The 19425-nt window shown below is 38.1% G+C and overlaps 1 protein-coding gene across 6 annotated transcripts; it reads right to left on the bottom strand.

Moving 5' to 3' along the window:
* Positions 1-443: 443 nt before the first annotated feature.
* Positions 444-18742, bottom strand: LOC122397539 (calponin homology domain-containing protein DDB_G0272472). 6 transcript variants are annotated; one of them, XM_043396772.1, is made up of 7 exons: positions 18638-18742; positions 17792-17852; positions 3834-4189; positions 3597-3704; positions 3375-3515; positions 2969-3124; positions 444-2559 (listed from the first exon to the last, which is right to left on the bottom strand). In XM_043396772.1, exons 2-7 carry the CDS (start codon positions 17826-17828, stop codon positions 2467-2469), a joined length of 891 nt encoding a protein of 296 aa, XP_043252707.1. In that variant the 5' UTR covers positions 17829-17852; positions 18638-18742; the 3' UTR covers positions 444-2466. The 6 variants fall into 6 exon arrangements, with proteins under 6 accessions (XP_043252707.1, XP_043252706.1, XP_043252709.1 ...); XM_043396771.1 differs by having other exon boundaries at positions 17792-17838; positions 18638-18736; XM_043396774.1 differs by lacking the exon at positions 18638-18742 and adding an exon at positions 18426-18440 and having other exon boundaries at positions 17792-17838.
* Between the last annotated feature and the right edge of the window lie 683 nt (positions 18743-19425).

Below are 19425 nucleotides of genomic sequence, written 5' to 3' on the forward strand. Positions count from 1 at the left end.
CAGAAACGTAAAACGGTTTTCAAGCAAAATTTTCTGCACATAATACATTCTAACGACAATCCAAATACTTGAGACCGGTGCGTAAAATGGTGTGCATCTTTAATTCGTTGCTATATTTATTTGTATGTTTTTTTCTATGGACGGGGTTCTGCGATCTACGACAAATAGAGAGGCACTGACAAAGTTTCGACACGATCTCTTTTATCGACGTACGGTTATATTTTGAACCAACAGTGCCAAAAACGTAGTATTTTAATCGTAGCGCTAATTCCTCGCATTAATCGATAAACGTTTTATAGAATTACGAATGATTAATAAATTGTTTACTTGAAAGTAGGTTTAAAAAGTGTGACACTTATGCAAAATAGAAACGACGATGTACGGAAGTTTGGAAAAGGCAGATAAAAGGAGACTGGTAATAGAAGAAAAAACTACCACAGTTGCGTGTAGGTACGGCCTTTTACTTCACACAATCATGTTCTTTTTCGAACACACATTATCCCAACTAAAGAGGTTAAACAAAGAATATCGAAGGCAGCCAATGTATCGTTGAGAAATTGGTTTTTCACGATTTTTCATTCGTCTAGTATAAGACAATACCAAAGCTCACAAGAAACGATAGTATATTGTAATGATCATATCATATCTATATATATTTATATATTATAACGTAAGTCGAAAAGGACAATCATAACATACATACGTCGGGCATTTATATTATAATCGTACGAGATACATTTTGCAAAAGATCACAACAATTATGCAAAAATAGACGTTATTCGTCACCTATCGTAACTGTAAGAAAATGCGAAATCATCCGACTTTCTTTATGACGTTGTAACACGTAGCGAATTAATCGCGACACTCAGCATTATAGGTTATAAGTTGCATATTCCTCGACGTACGAGTTCAAGTGTTTTCCTTTCGAACTCTTTTTACTTAATTAGTTTTTATTAATCTCGCGTTAACATTTCTGCGAATAGCCCTTTGTAAAAATTTTCTGTATAATATCAATATCTAGAACGTAGGGTATCGGTTGCAATATCACTGCGACATATTTTTTTTTTTTTTTTATAACCCTTTGTTTTATGACGATACCGTGACCAGAGCTAAAAGTTTCCTCCCGTTTTTTGGTATTCCCCAATATATGCGAGTATCTACGAAGGTCGAGAAACCACCAGATGTCTATTTCGTTAAGAAAAGGGAATTTGACGAAAACTTTGCCCCGGTTACGGTTATTACATTAGAAATTAAGTACTTCCAGCGATGATGTATAATACGAAAAAAAGAGAATTAAGGCCCCTAGCCACGGTATCCATACGAGCGTAGAGGAATTAAATGTCTTGCTCTCTCTCTCCCTTTCTCACACATTCTCACTTAAACACTACACATTTTGACATATAATTAAGTCATCACAGAAGCATCATATTATCATATTCAATTAGACTACATAACTTGTGAATGTTCTTGTTCAGTTAGCGCAGTAATATTACAATGATCGAGTACAAAATGGTTTTAAAGTTTTCAAGCCTAGTATAAAGCACTATCATATATATTATGTGTGCTCAGATGTCGGCACATACCATACACGTAGGTACGTTTATTACGTATGGTACGTGTACACACACATGGTCGCAATTACCACTTAAGATCTAATTGTAGCGGTAGTATTCTATTATTATCCTATGAATGAAAGTAAACATTTAACGAACGAAACACCGAAAAGTTGGAAAAAAGAACAGAGACAAAACTCAAGAGAAACATATGAAATTGTATAATGAAATGTTAAAACACTTGACTCTGATGATCGTTATGATCCTTCTTTTCGATCTCGGAACTCGAATAAATGATTCTTCAACTAAATAATCAAATTAACAATAACACCATAGCCATTGTAAAGGAAGCGAATATATTGAAAACAAGCGAGATATAAAAAGAAATTGTAAAATATTAATTACTCCAACATACATAATCATTCACAAACGTAGAGAAAGTTATTATTTTTTTTAATGCCATCTTGTAGATCCACAATCGTTTAAGTGGTAGGCACATTAGAACTGAAAAATAATATTTTACATGTATTCTAAACTGAGGTTAGTACGCGTATGTTTGTGTATTTTTTTTCTTTTTTTTTTTTAACAAACCAGTGTGTAGTTAGATGAAGGCAGTGATTTTACACAAGTACAAAGTGAGGGGGAAAAAACAAGTCGATCGTTCCTTGCAAACGACTCCTCAAATGACTTTTAAATATTTTTTTTCTAAACGGATTTAGTCTGTCTCTCAACCACTGTAATAAAATAAGATCGTTAAAATTGCAAATCTCTCCAACTACTATAATCGCTTGCGAGTTTTTTAAAAAATTTTCTTCCAGCGAACAAAAAAAATGGCACAAAGCGTAACGGAGTCTCGTCAAGCACGAGATCGCAATCCTCGTTAAAATATCATTCATCGAGAACGATCTTCTGTTTACCCAGAGCTGGCGGTCTCCTTCTCAGCGGGCAGGCCAGATTGTTCAGACAGAGCTGCTTTGTTCTGTCTCACCATCTCCGCGCGCTTTTCCTATACAACAAGAAGAACAAACGATACTTTAAACCGTAAACCAACGGAATTGCATTATTTTATAAACAAAATGTAAAAAGTGGTACATGCTAACTAAGATTAAGCTAACATGTATTTATAAAATATTGTAGCTCATAAATGCGGGGTCATGCTGAAAAGAAAATTAGAAAAATAATTAGGTATGTAATCGTACATAATAGAAATGAATTTCCTATTGACTATTCTCTGCAACATAATGCGTCGAAGCACGGTAACATTCATTAAAAACTCTAACAATTGTAGCCTACTGAAATCATCGGTATTCCTACTGAACTTAATCAGCGTAACAGATATATAATAAGCCACGTTCATGACAGCAGGGGGATAAGACAATAAGAATATCGAATCAACAAAAAGAGGGCGAAATTACATGCTGGCGAATAGCCTGCACACGACGTTGAATCTCTCGCTGTCGGTTCTGCTCCGCAGTAGAAACCCTCTTGTCAAATTCGAACTTTTTCGCCAGAAGTTCTCTCGTGGCGCACTCATCCGCCATCTGACGCACTTTTGCTATCTTCACAGTGTTCTAAACGACCATTTCAAAGTCCCTTATTGGGTAAATTTGTTGATAGTGCGCGAGAAAGGATTTCCACTAAAAAACAAGTTTTGAAAATCTCAACGCTCGCCGCGTCCTGTTTTCGAAACTTTACCAAACCAGATCTGTAATTACTTCTACAAAGCGAGAAATCCTTCCTGATACTGCCCAAAACAATCGAATAGAAAACCCATAAAACAATATACTGTAACTTGGCAACAGTATAACGCGTGCAACTTACATGGTTACGCAGCTTCTCCTTTTGTTCGCGTTCGATGTTCTCGCGACGTTCGCGAGCCTGATCCAGCTTGTCTTGGATTTGAGCCTCGACCTGTTGCACGCGCTCAGATATTGCTTGGCGTATACGAGTGACTAGTTCTTCCTAAATGTTAAGAGACACAGTATTTACTAAATCGTAATGTATTAGATACCACATAATTGATTAATGATCTCGTATACTAACATGCGCCTTGAAACGATCAGGCATCCTATTTTCGTCGCGCTGAGCAGCACAGCGAACCTCCTCGGTTTCAAGTTCGAGACTCAAGCGAGTCTTCTCTACGCTTTCTAACTGTAACCGAAACATAAATAAAATAGCAGCGTGACTGAAAATCGTTCAATTGTTCTAGGTAACGAGTTTCCACAATAAGTCTCATCGACATTCCGTGGGATACTCGTAACGTAGTAAACTTCAACTAACGTGCTCTTTCAGCTTGTTCCTCAGTTCTGCGATATGTGCCTCTCGTTTCTCCTCGGAGTTGTTCATCTTGGCGTCCAGAGCCTCGCGAGTCGCGGCAATGAAAGCAGAGTTGAGTTCATCCTTTTTGCGAGCGGCCTCTTCAATTTTGCTAAGCTTAGCGGTGAGAGCTGCGAGTTTATGAGCTTCCAATGAAAGTCTTCTCTCCTCGGCCGCTCTAAGCTTATCTTCGATAGCGATTTGTTGAGTCGAACTTGTCTGCGGCGGCGATGGTGCTCTCTTAGGTACTGTTGGCTCAGCCAAAATTACCTCGTAGCACAGGCCACCCTTAGACTTTTCCTGGCATCGAATTTCGGTCGCTACAAGAGCAGTGGGGGAGTGAAATAAGTCAATTCGCCTTTTACAAAACCATTTGTTAAATGTAATGATGTGCAAACACAATGTTTTTTCTTCTTCTTATTGGTGTGCATGATTCAGGGGAAATATTTTAATGGGAGATTCCAGAGGTCAAAATAAGACTAAAATCAAGAATACGAATTTGTTGATCGAGGCTTCGTTAAAAAGTTATTAACGGCGATCTGCGAATAGCTGCGTGCACGCCATGAGAAACTCTACTGAGTGACGTATCGACAGCCTCACAGTTTTCTGAGTGAGAACTTATTTTTATAGAATAGAATTTTCATCTTATTTTTGTCTCTAGGATCTCCCATTAAAATTTCTCCCCCAGAAAATAAAATTGTTTTGTACGAGGTTTCAGTTTTGAAAGTACTTCAGGCACGCACGCGTTTAATAAAGTTTTTTTAACCGTAAAATGATCATTTATAACCAGGCATAATATGGTTTTATAATTAACTTTGTATTATTTGCAAAGTTGCAACATAAAGGTGAGGCTCGCGCGTGACAGTCTACAAAATCATAAACAAAACAATGTTATTTTACCTTTTCAATTTATTACTACACTACTACAGGAAGTACAAAATATTCGTACCCTGTGTATTTAAATCACTTTATGGAAAATAAGTAATATCATTTTTCAATATGATAATTAAATTAATTTCTAATTAATTCATTTTTTATTACAGATCAGAGGTTCGAGGAAAATGTGACAATATTGATTTTATTGCTTTTTGGTACAAAAATCTTGCAAACGATGAATTTATGAAGATTGCGTCGATACATTCACCTTCAACGTACGTGACGAACCTGTTTTAAAAAATCACGGATGCAATGGGAGTAATTGACGCAAAGACTAAATTGCCCCCCCCCCCCCTCCCCCCTAGTGATAAGACGACGAGAACTGCTCGAAAATCGAAATAAATTTTTTCGAGAAAGTTCATTGATCGTTGCGATACTTTTTAAATAATTTTTATTTGAACTCGGTTTCAAGTAATTTTACTTTCCAACAAAAATCGATGGTTCCGTTACAGATGCGTTTAAAAAAAATCACGGATGGAAGTAATCCACGTAGGCGAAAGATTTCTCGATACCACCAGTCTCCGTTGCTCCCTGAGTGCACGAGTAAGTTACGGAAGTATGACTCATTGTCAGAGATGCGAGGAGGAAGGATCGATCAGCCCACGGGACGATTGTCTCTAGGCGCCGCGATGTCTAGCGTCGGCACACGCACCTTTTAGCGGCCACCCCACGTACAACACACGTTCGAGCGTTCTTCGACATTCGCCGCTTACGATTTATAATTCAACCGGCGACATATTGGCGACCATTCGCGCCGGGTTCATTACACCCCCCCAACGTGCGCGATTCGATCGATGAAACACGTCGACCAATTCCCAAACCGTGATACTAACGAGATCTGCTCGATGCGACGTGCTAGATGGAAGCGAACAATTTCGCCGATCAAAGGCGACACTTTCTACCCTGATCGTCCAACAAGGAGAATACAGGACCCTCGGGTCACCGATTTCATTGGGATTTTTATATCACCGGCAGATCTTGCTACCTCATTTACAAATATATATCATTATAAGGTTAGATATTTAATATTTTTCGAGATATTTACAATTAAAAAGCTTCGATACTCCTGGAAAACAAATTAAATAGATGCCACTAACAAAGAGTTGGCGTGGATCAGGTACTGCGTCAGAGTTCGTTCCCCGTACGTGCAATTTTTTTTTAATTCTTCTTTTTTCTGTATTTATATACGCAAAATATATTTTTTCATACATATTTTTAATTTTACGTAAAATATTTTGTATATATGAATACAGAGAAGAACAAAAATTTGCATGGACGGGGAATGGAACTCTGACCCGCCCGGTCGACAGTCCGACACGTAATACCTGAGCTATTTTTGAATTGCGAATATCTCGAGAAATATTGAGTATCTAACCCTGTAATGGTATATATTTGTAAACGGGGTAACAAGATCTACCAGTGCTAAAAATCTTAATGAAATCGGTGACCCGAAGGTCCTGGTATCCTTCGTGCAAGTTAAAAATTTACTCTCGGGGTAAAAGTTCGCCCCGTGAAATGTGCTCGGCTCGAAGACGTTCGATCGTGGTGGGTCCCGTTAATCGTGAAAGCAAAGCGACTCGTTAATTAAAAGCGTACTCACTGATGAACTTCACTTTCTTCGGCTGCTTAGTCCGCGGCTTTCCTTTGCCGCTGGGCTTCTTGAAGGGCGCATTGCCCCTCCTATCTCCCGCTTCGAAAATTGAGAATCAATGAGAGTACCGTATTACCGTAGGGACCAGGGAAACGGGGATCATGCTTTAATTATCGGGAAATCGATGCAACCGTCTGCTCGCTATCGGCCAACAACCGAGGGTGGCCATCTTGGGCCGCACCCCGATCGTTTCGCGAAGAACTTTCCACGAGCCACGTGCGTACCGGGCGCTATTGCGATCTTTGCCTGTGTGATTTTAATCCATGAATTAAAAAAAAAAAATTAAAATTAAAATTAAAAAAAAAATTGAGAAAAAAAAGAATTTGGTTTTGTTCGATTAATATCCCGATTACGTTTGGTAAAATAAGTCGAATTGTAATTTTATTTTCAAAAAGACATTTCGCCTGTGCGATAATTTCCATCGTCATACCGGTGATACACGAGTGCTGCACCATGAGTACCGATTGGCGGACGGTGGAGAAATTGATCGAACTGCGGGCGTCTAGAATAATACGATAGTAGTAGCGAGAATATCGACCTCCGTCGACTGCAGTAAAAATACGACGACCGTCAAGATCGAAGAAGAACGCATATATAACGAAGGACCTTTACGGGAGGTTTTACAAGTAGTTAGCTACTTCGACCGAGACGTACTTTAATAAATTACTATTTTTTTCTCAAAGTTAACCGGAATGTTCGTTTCAGATTTGAGGAATAAACGGACGGTTGGCCCTTGAGGAACGGATACCGACGACTTCGAATCGAGTTACGATCGAAATTGAAACGAACGGGTGTAAAATACCGTCGGATCGAAACAGGTACGAGGCGATGCCGTACAAAATCGGATTAAAAGCGACCTGGTCGCGAGTTTAGCGGATCACCTCGATCGCCGGAGGAGTCATTCACCACTATATCGACTCCTCCCCTTCTAGCGTTCGTCGGTGTACGCGTATCTAAGCTACCGGTTGCGGCACATGAAAAAGCGGCAAACGGTTGCAGGACGATTGGAAATGGGTCCGACGCGCGGTTTCGTTTTGAGACTCACCTATGATGCTCAGGGGTGCTTTGCAGCTATGACAGAAGCACTGCAGCACTGAGTCGCGCACGAGACCGATCAGCATATTTCTAGCGTTTACGCTCTCCTCTTGTTCGCGAATCCACGCAACGAACGAAACTGAAAGCTCTTGCGGGAAACTAGCGGCGAGCAGCGGGAAGGAAACGAGGGATCACAGAAGTCGCCGAGAGGGGCACGTCCGACGAGCAAAGAGGAGAGCCGGAAGTGGCTGAACTCGTATCTGGGGCGGTGGCTGGAGGGCGACTGATCCGCACAGTGCGCCACGACGCCCGGCGTCGCTCAATATCCACCTACCGGCGCCTCTTGCGGCCCTAGCCGTGGCAGACCACCCTTCCCAGCCGTACCGAGCAGCCACCTACCCGACGACATGCCACCCTTCCACCTCCGCTAACCTCCAACCTCCAACCTCCACCTCGAGCAGGCTCAACATGCCTATATGGTGGACCCGGCAGCCGGTCGCTAGGCACGTGTGGAGGCCTACGTGGAGGCGTAAAATACCATCTGTCCAAAATCCAACCGCTTTTATATTTTTGGCACCGACTCCTAGAGCACCGTCACACTGATCTACGAACGATGGCGATCGTCCTCGCGAAGTTCTGCAGTCTTCGAAAGACGTTTGCAGATTTCGTGGCGTCGAAAACACCGAACAATTAGGGGCTTTTTACCAAAGCCACTGTATCGAGTACAGTGTTTGGTGACTTAAATTGTTGCAACGTTTTTCATCAGTCTTCGGCCATTTTCGTCAAATTCTGCAGTCTAGAAAAATAAAAAGAGAACCGAAGTTTCCGTATCGTGTTCTCTGTCGTGTCGAAGACTGATAGTATTTCCATCCAAATTCAACTGTATCGTGTCTTGACGTAAGTTTTTCGTTTCAGACTGCTGATCAATGGATAATATCCTGTTGCCATCATGTTCACGAAGTTACGTAATCTATCGATGACATTTGTAGATTCTGAATTGTCGCAAAGGATAAAACTACGACCAAAGGCGATAGTGCACAGGTATCAGTTGTCGACTCATTGTACACAGTCGTAGTATTGTAGGTGTGAAGGATCTCTCCAAACCCTACCACCGTCGACCCTCTTGCATTTTGACTCAGGTTCTTAGCCAGACTGCTGATCAATAGACGATGTCTTCTTACAACATCTGCGCGAAGTGTCGCAGTATACCGAACATGTTTGTAGATTCCGAGTTATCAGAAAAAATAGGACTACACGGAGGCCATGTACCGTGATCGGGTTGCGATATTGCATGTACATTGGTCGAGGTCTCATTGTATAGTCATAGTATTGTAAATGCCAAGTATCTCTTCAAACCCTACCGAAAGATATATTCCAACCACAGTCGAGGCTCTTGCATTTTGTCTTGGAGTTTTAGCCAGACTCTTGACCAACGACGATATCATCGTGCCACTATCTTTGCCAGGTCCTACAGTTTATTATAGATAGAGTTATCGGAAAGTGTATATCAACAGCTTCCAGATCAATACGAGATCACGATATCACGCATAGAGTAATAGAAAATTCACTATATTTTCATCGTGTAGCTTTCTGGTTTTTTTTACATTTTTGGAAGTATCAAATGTTTCCGTATTGCGTACAGATCAGTTGAAGTCTAATCGTTTGTTGATAGTATTTGAGTGGCTTTGGATGTAGGCGTGACGAATTTACCCGAACCATCGACTCTTTTGTATCTTGACTTGGGCTCGTAGCCAGATTGTTGATCCACAGACGATATCTTCTTTCCATTTAGATTTTTAGGGACTATAACGAATAGCTATTTAGTAAGGCATCGTTGTTGCATTTCGCAGAGACCAGTTAGAACCTGATTGTATGGCAGTAATATTTGAATACTGCTATGTAGAGACGTAAAATATCTGTCCAATTTCAACCACTCTCGAGCTCTTTATAGTTTTGGCTCTGCCTCCTAGCCAAGTTGCTGACCAATGTGCAATATCTTCTTGCAACGATCTTCGCGAAATTCAGCAGTCCATCGAGAATATTTGAAGATTTGGTGAGAACAGGTCTTTTTATCGGCGTAATGTTGCTCATCCGCGATTTATGTCTCATATACAGGGTGTTCGGCCACCTCTAGCAAAAATTTTAATGAGCGATAGTAGAGGCCAAAATAAGACGAAAATCAAGAATACTAATTTGTTGATGGAAGCTTCGTTAAAAAGTTATTAACAATTAAATTCAAAAATTTCAAATCGTTCTGGAAAAATTATTTTCGGTTGCGGGGGTCAACTACAATCATTTTTGGTGAGTACACATACCTCCGAAATCCTATCTACTTTCGAGAAAAAAAATCGAGTAGGTGGTGAAATTTTTCGGCGAAAAAAAATTTTTCAAATCGTTCTAAAAAAATTATTTTCGGTTGCGGGGATCAATTACAATCATTTTTTATCATTACACATACCTCCGAAATTGTACGCACTTTCGAGAAAAAAATTCCTTACTGAAAATCCAATTAGGTGCCTAAATTTTTCAACGGAGAAAAAAAATTGCAAATCGTTGTGGAAAAATTATTTTCGGTTGCGGGGGTCAATTACAATCAGTTTTTGTCATTAGACATACCCACGAAATCCTGCCCACTTTCGAGAAAAAAAATAGAGAAGGTGTGAAATTATTCGAGAAAATTAAAAAATTGCAAATCGTTGTGGAAAAATTATTTTCGGTTGTAGGGTTCAATTACAGTCATTTTTGGTGAATAGACATACCCCCGAAATCTTGCGCATTTTCGAGAAAAAAATTTAGTAAGGGCGGCACTTTAAACGTTAATAACTTTTTAACGAAGCTTCCATCAACAAACTGGTATTCTTGATTTTCGTCTTATTTTGGCATATACTATTGCTCATTAAAATTTTTGCTAGAGGTAGCCGAACACCCTGTATATCAAAATATACACAATCCAATTAAACTACTACCGCAATACTGATATAAAGTATTATCCGTCTAAAGCTATTCAAGATTCGTGTTGATTTACGTTAATCAATAGATTCCTTTGCTAAGTTTCACAGTTTAGCAACGACGTTCGATCAGTTCAGCCTTTGCCAATTTTGCGTCACTAACCGAACTATAATGGAGGATTGTTTCACATTATTTACATACAAATTTAAGTATAATTTGGTCGAATCTAATTCTTCTACTTTTACTCAAGCTCCTAGCCAAGCATAGTGATTTTTCAAAGTTTTTCTTAACTTGATTTAATCTTTCTGTATTCCTTGTTCTTAAGCACAAGTCTATAATATAGTGTACAATCTCGTATGTGCACGAATTTATGTATAATCGTGTGTTGTAACGTCTAAGTACCTCTAGATAATTACTCCACGGTATATTGATTTTGAAGTTTGCGAAATTTTACGTAACCGTCGCCCCATTTTGCGCAGATATCTACTATAAATCTAGCCCTGCTGCTGGATCTCCACTTTACTTGGTTGCGCCATTGTGCGCGCAATGCTGGAAATCTTAACTTTGCAGCACGCATACCGAAGTGTAACCGGAATGCTTAGCAGTCTTGCTTCGATTGTTCCAATATTCCTGATAGACACGTGTACTCCGATATACTCGATGCTCCATTAAAATTGCAAACGAAATAAAAAAATTACCGCAGTTCCTCCAAAGACACTTACCCAAATACAAAGTAATATCTTTTTAAGCGTCCATAAACGAGCAAAACATTTTTTAATCTTTGTTTTTTTCCCCCCGTGTTTTGCCAGCAAACGATGCATAGCACGACGCACAGATCGATAAAAGCAATTAACTTTTCATCGTCATGTACCATCGAAAGTTTATTTTTTAATACAATATTTAACGTTTCATCGGAGTCGACGTTTCAACCTAAGTTGAATCTTCAATATAATTGTAACAAAGATATACAGGGTGTTCGGCCACTCCCGAGAACAATTTTAATGAGGGATTCTAGAGGCCAAAATAAGACGAAAATCAAGAACATTTGTTGATGGAGGCTTCGTTAAACAGTTATTAACAATTAAATTCAAATTTTTCAAATCGTTCTGGAAAAATTATTTTCGGTTGCGGGGGTCAATTACAATCATTTTTGGTGAATACAAATACCTCCGAAATCCTACTCACATTCGAGAAAAAAAATCGGGTAGGTGCTGAAATTTTTCGACGAAAAAAAAAATTTTAAATCGTTCTAAAAAAATTATTTTCGGTTGCGGGGGTCAATTACAATCAGTTTTGGTCATTACACATACACCCGAAATCCTACCCACTTTCGGGAAAAAAATTCGAGAAGGTGTGAAATTTTACGACGAAATTAAAAGATTTCAAATTGCATTAAAAAAATTATTTTTAGTTGCGGGGGTCAATTATAATAATTTTTGGTGAATACAAATACCTCCGAAATCCTACCCACTTTCGAGAAAAAAAATTGGGTAGGTGCTGAAATTTTTCGACGAAAAAAAAAAATTTCAAATCGTTCTAAAAAAATTATTTTCGGTTGCGGGGGTCAATTGCCATCATTTTTTGTCATTATACATACCCTCGAGATCCTACGCATTTTTTAGAAAAAAATTGAAGAAAGTGGACCAATTTTTCGTCGATATTGAAAAGTTTCAAATCGTACTAAAAAAATTATTTTTAGTTGCGAGGATCAATTACAATAATTTTTGGTAAATAAACATACCCCCGAAATCCTACCCACTTTCTAGAAAAAAATTTGAGAAGGTGTGAAGTTTTTCGACGGAAAAAAAAAATTTCAAATCGTCCTAAAAAAATTATTTTCGGTTGCGGGGGTCAATTACAATCAGTTTTGGTCATTACACATACACCCGAAATCCTACCCACTTTCGGGAAAAAAATTCGAGAAGGTGTGAAATTTTACGACGAAATTAAAAGATTTCAAATTGCATTAAAAAAATTATTTTTAGTTGCGGGGGTCAATTATAATAATTTTTGGTGAATACAAATACCTCCGAAATCCTACCCACTTTCGAGAAAAAAAATTGGGTAGGTGCTGAAATTTTTCGACGAAAAAAAAAAATTTCAAATCGTTCTAAAAAAATTATTTTCGGTTGCGGGGGTCAATTGCCATCATTTTTTGTCATTATACATACCCTCGAGATCCTACGCATTTTTTAGAAAAAAATTGAAGAAAGTGGACCAATTTTTCGTCGATATTGAAAAGTTTCAAATCGTACTAAAAAAATTATTTTTAGTTGCGAGGATCAATTACAATAATTTTTGGTGAATAAACATACCCCCGAAATCCTACCCACTTTCTAGAAAAAAATTTGAGAAGGTGTGAAGTTTTTCGACGGAAAAAAAAAATTTCAAATCGTCCTAAAAAAATTATTTTCGGCTGCGAGGATCAATTAAAATCATTTTTGGTGAATAGACATACCCCCGAAATCCTGCGCATTTTCGAGAAAAAAATTCAGTACGGGCGAAACTTTAAACGTTAATAACTTTTTAACAAAGCCTCCATCAACAAATCGGTATTCTTGATTTTCGTCTTATTTTGGCCTCTAAAATTCCCCATTAAAATTTTTCCCAGGTGTGGCCGAACACCCTGTATCTTAACTGGGAAGATGTTAATATATTAAGATTATTAATTTTTCTCTTATAATTCAAAATAATAATTTACAATTTTGTCCAACTTAGTCGAAGCATCGTTTTAAATAAAACTTAAAATATTGCTATACCTATTATTTCCAAGTTTATTAATTATTTTTAATAGTAACAGTTAAGTAATACATTCTCCAATTAATTCCTAGCAACAGTGCTTGTTGCAACGCTTCAGCTTCATTCAGAATTTAACACTGTTAATATTTTACAGGTCAACGTCCATAGGTACGATTACGCTTATAGACGGTAGCGTAACAAAATATGCGAAAATGTACCGATCATCACAAAAGGCCGCAGGGTCCCCCATCCCTGATCTACGATCTTCTACCATCGTTCTGAAAGTAATTGCATTCCTCTGCAATACCATGATGCTTCTTTGGACGCGAACAACTGGGCACATTCAAGTTTGATACGAGAATCCAATATTTGCACCGTACACTGGATAAATTACAACTATAAAAGTAAAGCTTCTACGTGCATTCTAAAAACGAAACGTACAGAGGACACGCAAACAGCATTGCCGAGCCGATTTACCGTGATACGTAATCTGGTAAAGGATCCATTGTCAGCGTAATCGATTCTGCTTGTGAAGAAGACGGAAGGTTTACGTAAATGGCTCGTAGAAAGGAATAAGGCGAAAATACGACATATTTTCTGGGACACCCTAATAAGAAAACGTCCCTTAATTGTCACGCGAATCGAGTGGCCTCTCGAAGGGGTGAAAAACAATTAAATCCAGCCATTGTCCCTCCCTGATTTCGACCAAATGAGTCATCGATACATTTTCTTTGCCGGCCACGAGGGTACGCGTCTACACATATTTGGAAACTACGTTTCTAAACTTTTCGTTCGACGCACCCCTTGTCCCGAGAGATCTTTGACCGAGGTACAGGTTCCACCGATTTCTTTATTCCTTCCCGGTATTATCGTGGACTTTTAACAAGCCGCGGCGGGCAGGATCGATCGCTGTAAATGGCGTGACAATGGCCAAGGAAACGCCGTTGTTGGAAAATGTGGGACAGAAACGGCGGACCGTTGTTCCGTAAACTTTTCCGTTCGACGGACGCGATCGAACAGTCGCAATGTCGGGGAACACGTGACGCATTACGGTCGAAGGATACGCCGCGAAGTGAATGAATCTTTCGACGGATGGATCGATATCGCAGAATATTTTCAGAACTCGGAACCGGAGAAACGGCCGATGTTAATAATGAATACGCCCCCCTTTTTCTGCTAGTCACGAACCACGGTAAATTGCGCAGAAATCGTAAGCACGGCATACGATGTAAGCGTCACGAAACCGACAGCATTATTTGGCTAAGTTTTTTAAATAACTTCCATGTTCGATATCTTCCGTATTTTTTTTGTATTTTCTAATGGCTTCAGGTCTTACTAATGCATCCGTAAAATACATAAAACAATTGCATACCTACATATATTACACAAACAAAAATATTTGCAATATGCACAGGATGTCCCACGATTGAGAAAAAGCGCATGGTAAACGAAGGATAAAATTTGTTCGTTCGAGGCATCGTTTTTTGAGATAATTGTTATTGTGGGGAAAAATATAGTATCGAACTGTACAAAATTGTCATGAGATATTAATAGAATTCTCTTTACTTTGCTATTCATACGGTATATGTTAATGAACTTGATGAAATCCTTCTTTCAAGTGTTTTTACCCATAAATGACAATTTCTGTTTATTTTGTTACTATTTACTTCATAATCCTATCTGTTTTTGGCGTATACGATAGCATTTTGTACCTCTGAGATATCATTGATATCGGTAATTTGCTACCAGGAATTGTACGGGACATTTTTATCCACCGATGGTAAGTGTTTTAAGGAATAATAATGTTAGAAACCAAAATAAGATAAAGATCAAGAATAACAAAATTGCACTTCAGACTTACTGAATACGTGCAAAAACTAAAATTTCATTAAATTTTTCCTTTATTGCAGAAGATAGAGAAATAGTATATTTAATTTTCTTTAAAACAGTTCAATTTTCTTTCTTTAATCCATTTAAAACAGTTTTTTCAAAAGTTTATAAGTAACGAATACATATCAGAAGAATTATCAAACTACAAGAGTTACCATTATCCATGGATCGATTTTGCTCAAACTCTGATTAAATGTCGAGATAAAAATAATAAATGAACGTTAACAGCATACATGTAATTTTGTCATTCTTGATTTTTGTCATATTTCAATCTATAAAATCATCCCCTAAAACATTTATCACCGGTAGGTAAACACCCTCTATTCAGGGTAATATAGACACCGAGGTTCAAATGCTTGAATATTGCGACAGAGTATTTTTCTTATCCTTTATATTGGTTTCTTTACTCTACCCATAGTAATGAATTATCGAAATGGAAAATCAATAAACATTAATTTTCATTTGTAACTTCTGCAATTACAAATCGAAACTGTTCAATTGTTTTTAAAATTTTATTACAGTGAGCTACAAATTATGCGTGTCTAAGTAACGAAGTTTTAAGAAATCCTTTCTTGCCTGACTAGTTCATTCACCTTTGCCGCATTATCGACTGGGCGAATAATTTTGTGACTCACTGCATATTGATAATATCTTTGATTTTCTAATCCGTCCATCACGAGCGCAGGTATAACAGCAACTGGAAAAATTAGTTCCTTTTACAACGGTTGCACAAACAGCTTATACCTTAAAAACTATTGCGTATCTTTGGAAGGAAAAATGCACGTAAATTGGCAAGATTGGTATAAATGACGATACCAAATTTCAAACTAATATCCTAAACAGCTTTCACGTTATAAAATTCTAAAAACGCTCTAACTTGTCCGCGCCCACGTTATAATATTCCTTCAAATATAATTCGTTCCTGTTCTTACAGATGTAGGCAATTATACGTGCCGCCGCCGAAAATCGGTACCAGTGCCGACAATCGGCATCGTTACCGAACACGTGACACCGGGCACCAGGTTGTGTACGTATGAGCGTATGTGTGAATGAGTATTTTAGGAAGAGCCGAGAGCAGGCAAGGGCCAGTCTTAGCCCGGACTCCTTAGGGACTACCTTCGTTAATAAAGTTTTTGCAAACCTATATACTGAGCAACAAAAAATACCTTTAAAAAATGAATAAATCATACTAAATAGTTCTTCGATGATGAAGAAAGGTTGTACATAAAAATCAATAAAATAAATAATTTAAATTTAAATTTCACAAGACGTTTAATCATCTTCGCTCACGCGACGCGTTTAATTGGATTCAAAGAAACGTTAACGAAAAAGAAAAAAAAAAAGAAAAGAGGGGGTCGTCCGAATCGAGAAAATGCATCGTTTTAAAACATGATTTATCGTTGCATGCCCTTTAAGGCGAGAAAAACATACTAGAGTTTCACCGTGGAAACACTTATGGCCGTCGCAGCCGATATATCTTGTACGCTGCCGGACAATCGGATTAACCTACGCACTTCAATGTCACCGTGCACGCTCTTTAAAGTCAACCAAGCCGACCGAGAGGTCTTTCACGTGTGCAGCAAGCTTGAATCTCATTCCCCGGAGCGAGAGCAGCGACCCGGCAAAAAGAGCTGGAGGTACTAGTCGCGTGCTATATAGTAGTCTACGTCGCACTGAATTGTGAAATAGCGTTATTTATCGATACGCGACACTCATGCGGGGACCGTTACACCGCGTTCACCAACTCCGGAATTAAGAGATCGATACAATCGCGACATAATTATTCGCATTGCGAAATTGGCAACTGTAGCGAAAATGCGCATGATAACGTAAAATTCGAATAAACATTCCAAAATAACAAGCTGTGGGACGTAAAAATCCTAATGATTAAATAAATTGTCCTGAAATCCTTTTGCTTCTTTTAAAAAACTAAATTCTTGAATCCATTCATTATGTATAAAGATATTGTTACTTCAATGGTATCTATTTTACTGTATCGTTCTAATCACCGCGGTATATCAGTTTATTTGTATAAATAAATAATATATTCGTGAACATTTCGTAGTGGAAGTTTATTGTATTCGACAGGGATTGAGAATCACTGAAAAGCGTTCGAGCACTGCAGTCGAGTCAAGCTGTAGTTGCCACGGCGAAGTGCAGGCTGCACTTCTCCGAGGACGCCAATGGAGGGCTCTGACCTCTTCTCAGCATCTATCTACTTTCTGCAGCCTTAGGGTGTGTTCCTACTGCTACCTAAGTCGTCATACTAATTAAGGATTCTTTGTCCTACTAACTTCGCAGCGAAGCACACTAAAATCGCGTTACGCACAATTTGGCTAGTGGTTTCTTTGATACGATTTTGTTAAGTGCTTTATTCGTGACAACACGATAATCCTGTTACAAAAAAACGACATCCTGATCGCATAAAAAAAATAATGTTAAAAATATTTGTCTAACATTTCGTACGGAAGTACTAAAAATTATATTGCATAAATAAGTCGATCCAAATAATCCACGTAGAATCTATATCCATTGCATCGTAGTATAGGACGAAATTATTTTTAACAAATTTCACGAGTAAATTATTTATCATTGATCTATAATAAAAAAGACACGAATATTCTGTAATTTAGTGATAAATATATGTAACGTAATAAAAATTCTTTTAAATTCATAAAACGTGTCATTTGCTCGTAACTCGTATATAAATGTTTTCACTTACATTCATTGTTGACGGGTGATTCCGAAGCAGTAGCCATTGTGGGGTCACTGGAAGGAAATGCCTTCATTTCATGAACCAATCAGATATAAAAAGAAAACATGAAATTTTTTCAATTCCATAATCTCATTTTCTTTATAATTTATATTGTTTACTTCATTACCCCTGTCTCAATAAATCTGCGCGATATATGCGTCTCGAACAAAGAGACTGCACAAAGTTACGCATCATTTACCTGTCGCATCAAAATTTTCCGCATTTCCAAAACAATTCTCGTTAAAAACCAACAATATTGAAAATACTAGCTTTTCAAATTTTAACCGTTTTATTCTATCGAACAATGGTCAGGTAAATTTTTTTGTATAAAGTCTAGAGATGATTAAATACATGTGTCGGTAAGTAATGTACTATTTGATAGCGCTTCTGTTATTCTTATGTAAGCGGAGCAGTTGAAACACGAAGAAAAAAGGTATTTGAATTTGAGCAAAGCCTTCTGCCGTCAGGACAATGTTACAATGTAATCAAAAACACGTTTACTTTGGCAAAGCGGTCAATTACCCTATTAAAAACAGTTTTTTAAATGTATTTTATTGCATCTGTAAGAAAGCGTTCAACAAATTCATTTGAGACAACATACCGCAGTTGCGCCGTAAATCGAATGTGGAAGACGTCGTTCAGCGTTGCCGGATAAAAACGAGATTTTCTTTGTCTCGTGTTCGACATTGATTAAGCGTTTTCGTAGGACACATGCATACGAGTAACCGGCACGGCGTCTCTTTGTTCGAATTCGTAGCGTCCCCTTGTCACTATGCGAACTTATCACACGGTCACGAGCAATGCTCGACTTACCTGTTTTCACCTCGGAAGAACAAAGAAACGAAGTATTAAAAATTGCACAGAGCGTCGAGATCCAGCGACAGGAACGATCACGTACACACTCGACAATAATGCAAGGAGATCTGAACGGTCGCTGGACTAGCTAGCTGCTTTTATTGCTACATGCAAGTATCCCTGTGTATTCCAGCGATTCACACCAGTTACCATTTGGCTACACGCACGACATATACTTACATCTTATCGCTTGCCTGGAACGTCCGCGCATTCTTATTGGTCGATCCGGTTGATCGGTTGGTCACAATTGGTCCGTTTGAATTCGAAGCGTTGTGTTGAGTCTCAACAGAACGTGCCATGAGATCCTTCACCACGCATTCGCAGTACAGTTTCATTGTTCAAAAACATGGTGATTCTAAATACGAAGAGTTTGAAAATGAAGTCATTATTTGTAAGTTTACTTTGTTTATTGCATGCAAATGTATATCTTTTGTACACTACAGGATAGAATTAGTTAGTATAAACTGGAATTGTTTGTTGAAGGTGTAATTCACTGATATTTTGAAAATAGAGATTTAACCACGAATTTAAAATACAGTATGCAGCTAATAAGTACTTTATACTTGATTGAATTTGATATAAAAATTTGTAAATAGCACAACTCATTTTTCATGATTCCAATGGAAATTTTTACAAATTCATAACGAATGGTCTATTGTTTGTGCTGTAGAGAAGCTTCGTGAGAATACGATCGTTTGTTTTTTTGTTTGCGAGTCGGTTACACTGTTTAAAAAAGATTCATTCTG

The sequence above is a fragment of the Colletes gigas genome, unplaced genomic scaffold (assembly GCF_013123115.1).
Source record: "Colletes gigas isolate AHSC1104 unplaced genomic scaffold, ASM1312311v1 Colletes_gigas_Sc00009, whole genome shotgun sequence".
Lineage (NCBI taxonomy): Eukaryota > Metazoa > Arthropoda > Insecta > Hymenoptera > Colletidae > Colletes > Colletes gigas.

Coding starts and splice junctions, on each gene's coding strand:
- LOC122397539 (XM_043396770.1), bottom strand. CDS start 7,577: ATGCTGATCGGTCTCGTGCGCGACTCAGTGCTGCAGTGCTTCTGTCAT. Junction 4,190..6,405: donor GAAGAAAGTGAAGTTCATCA/GTGAGTACGCTT, acceptor CTGCTCTTGTAG/CGACCGAAATTCGATGCCAG. Junction 2,560..2,968: donor TGCAGGCTATTCGCCAGCAT/GTAATTTCGCCC, acceptor CTTGTTGTATAG/GAAAAGCGCGCGGAGATGGT.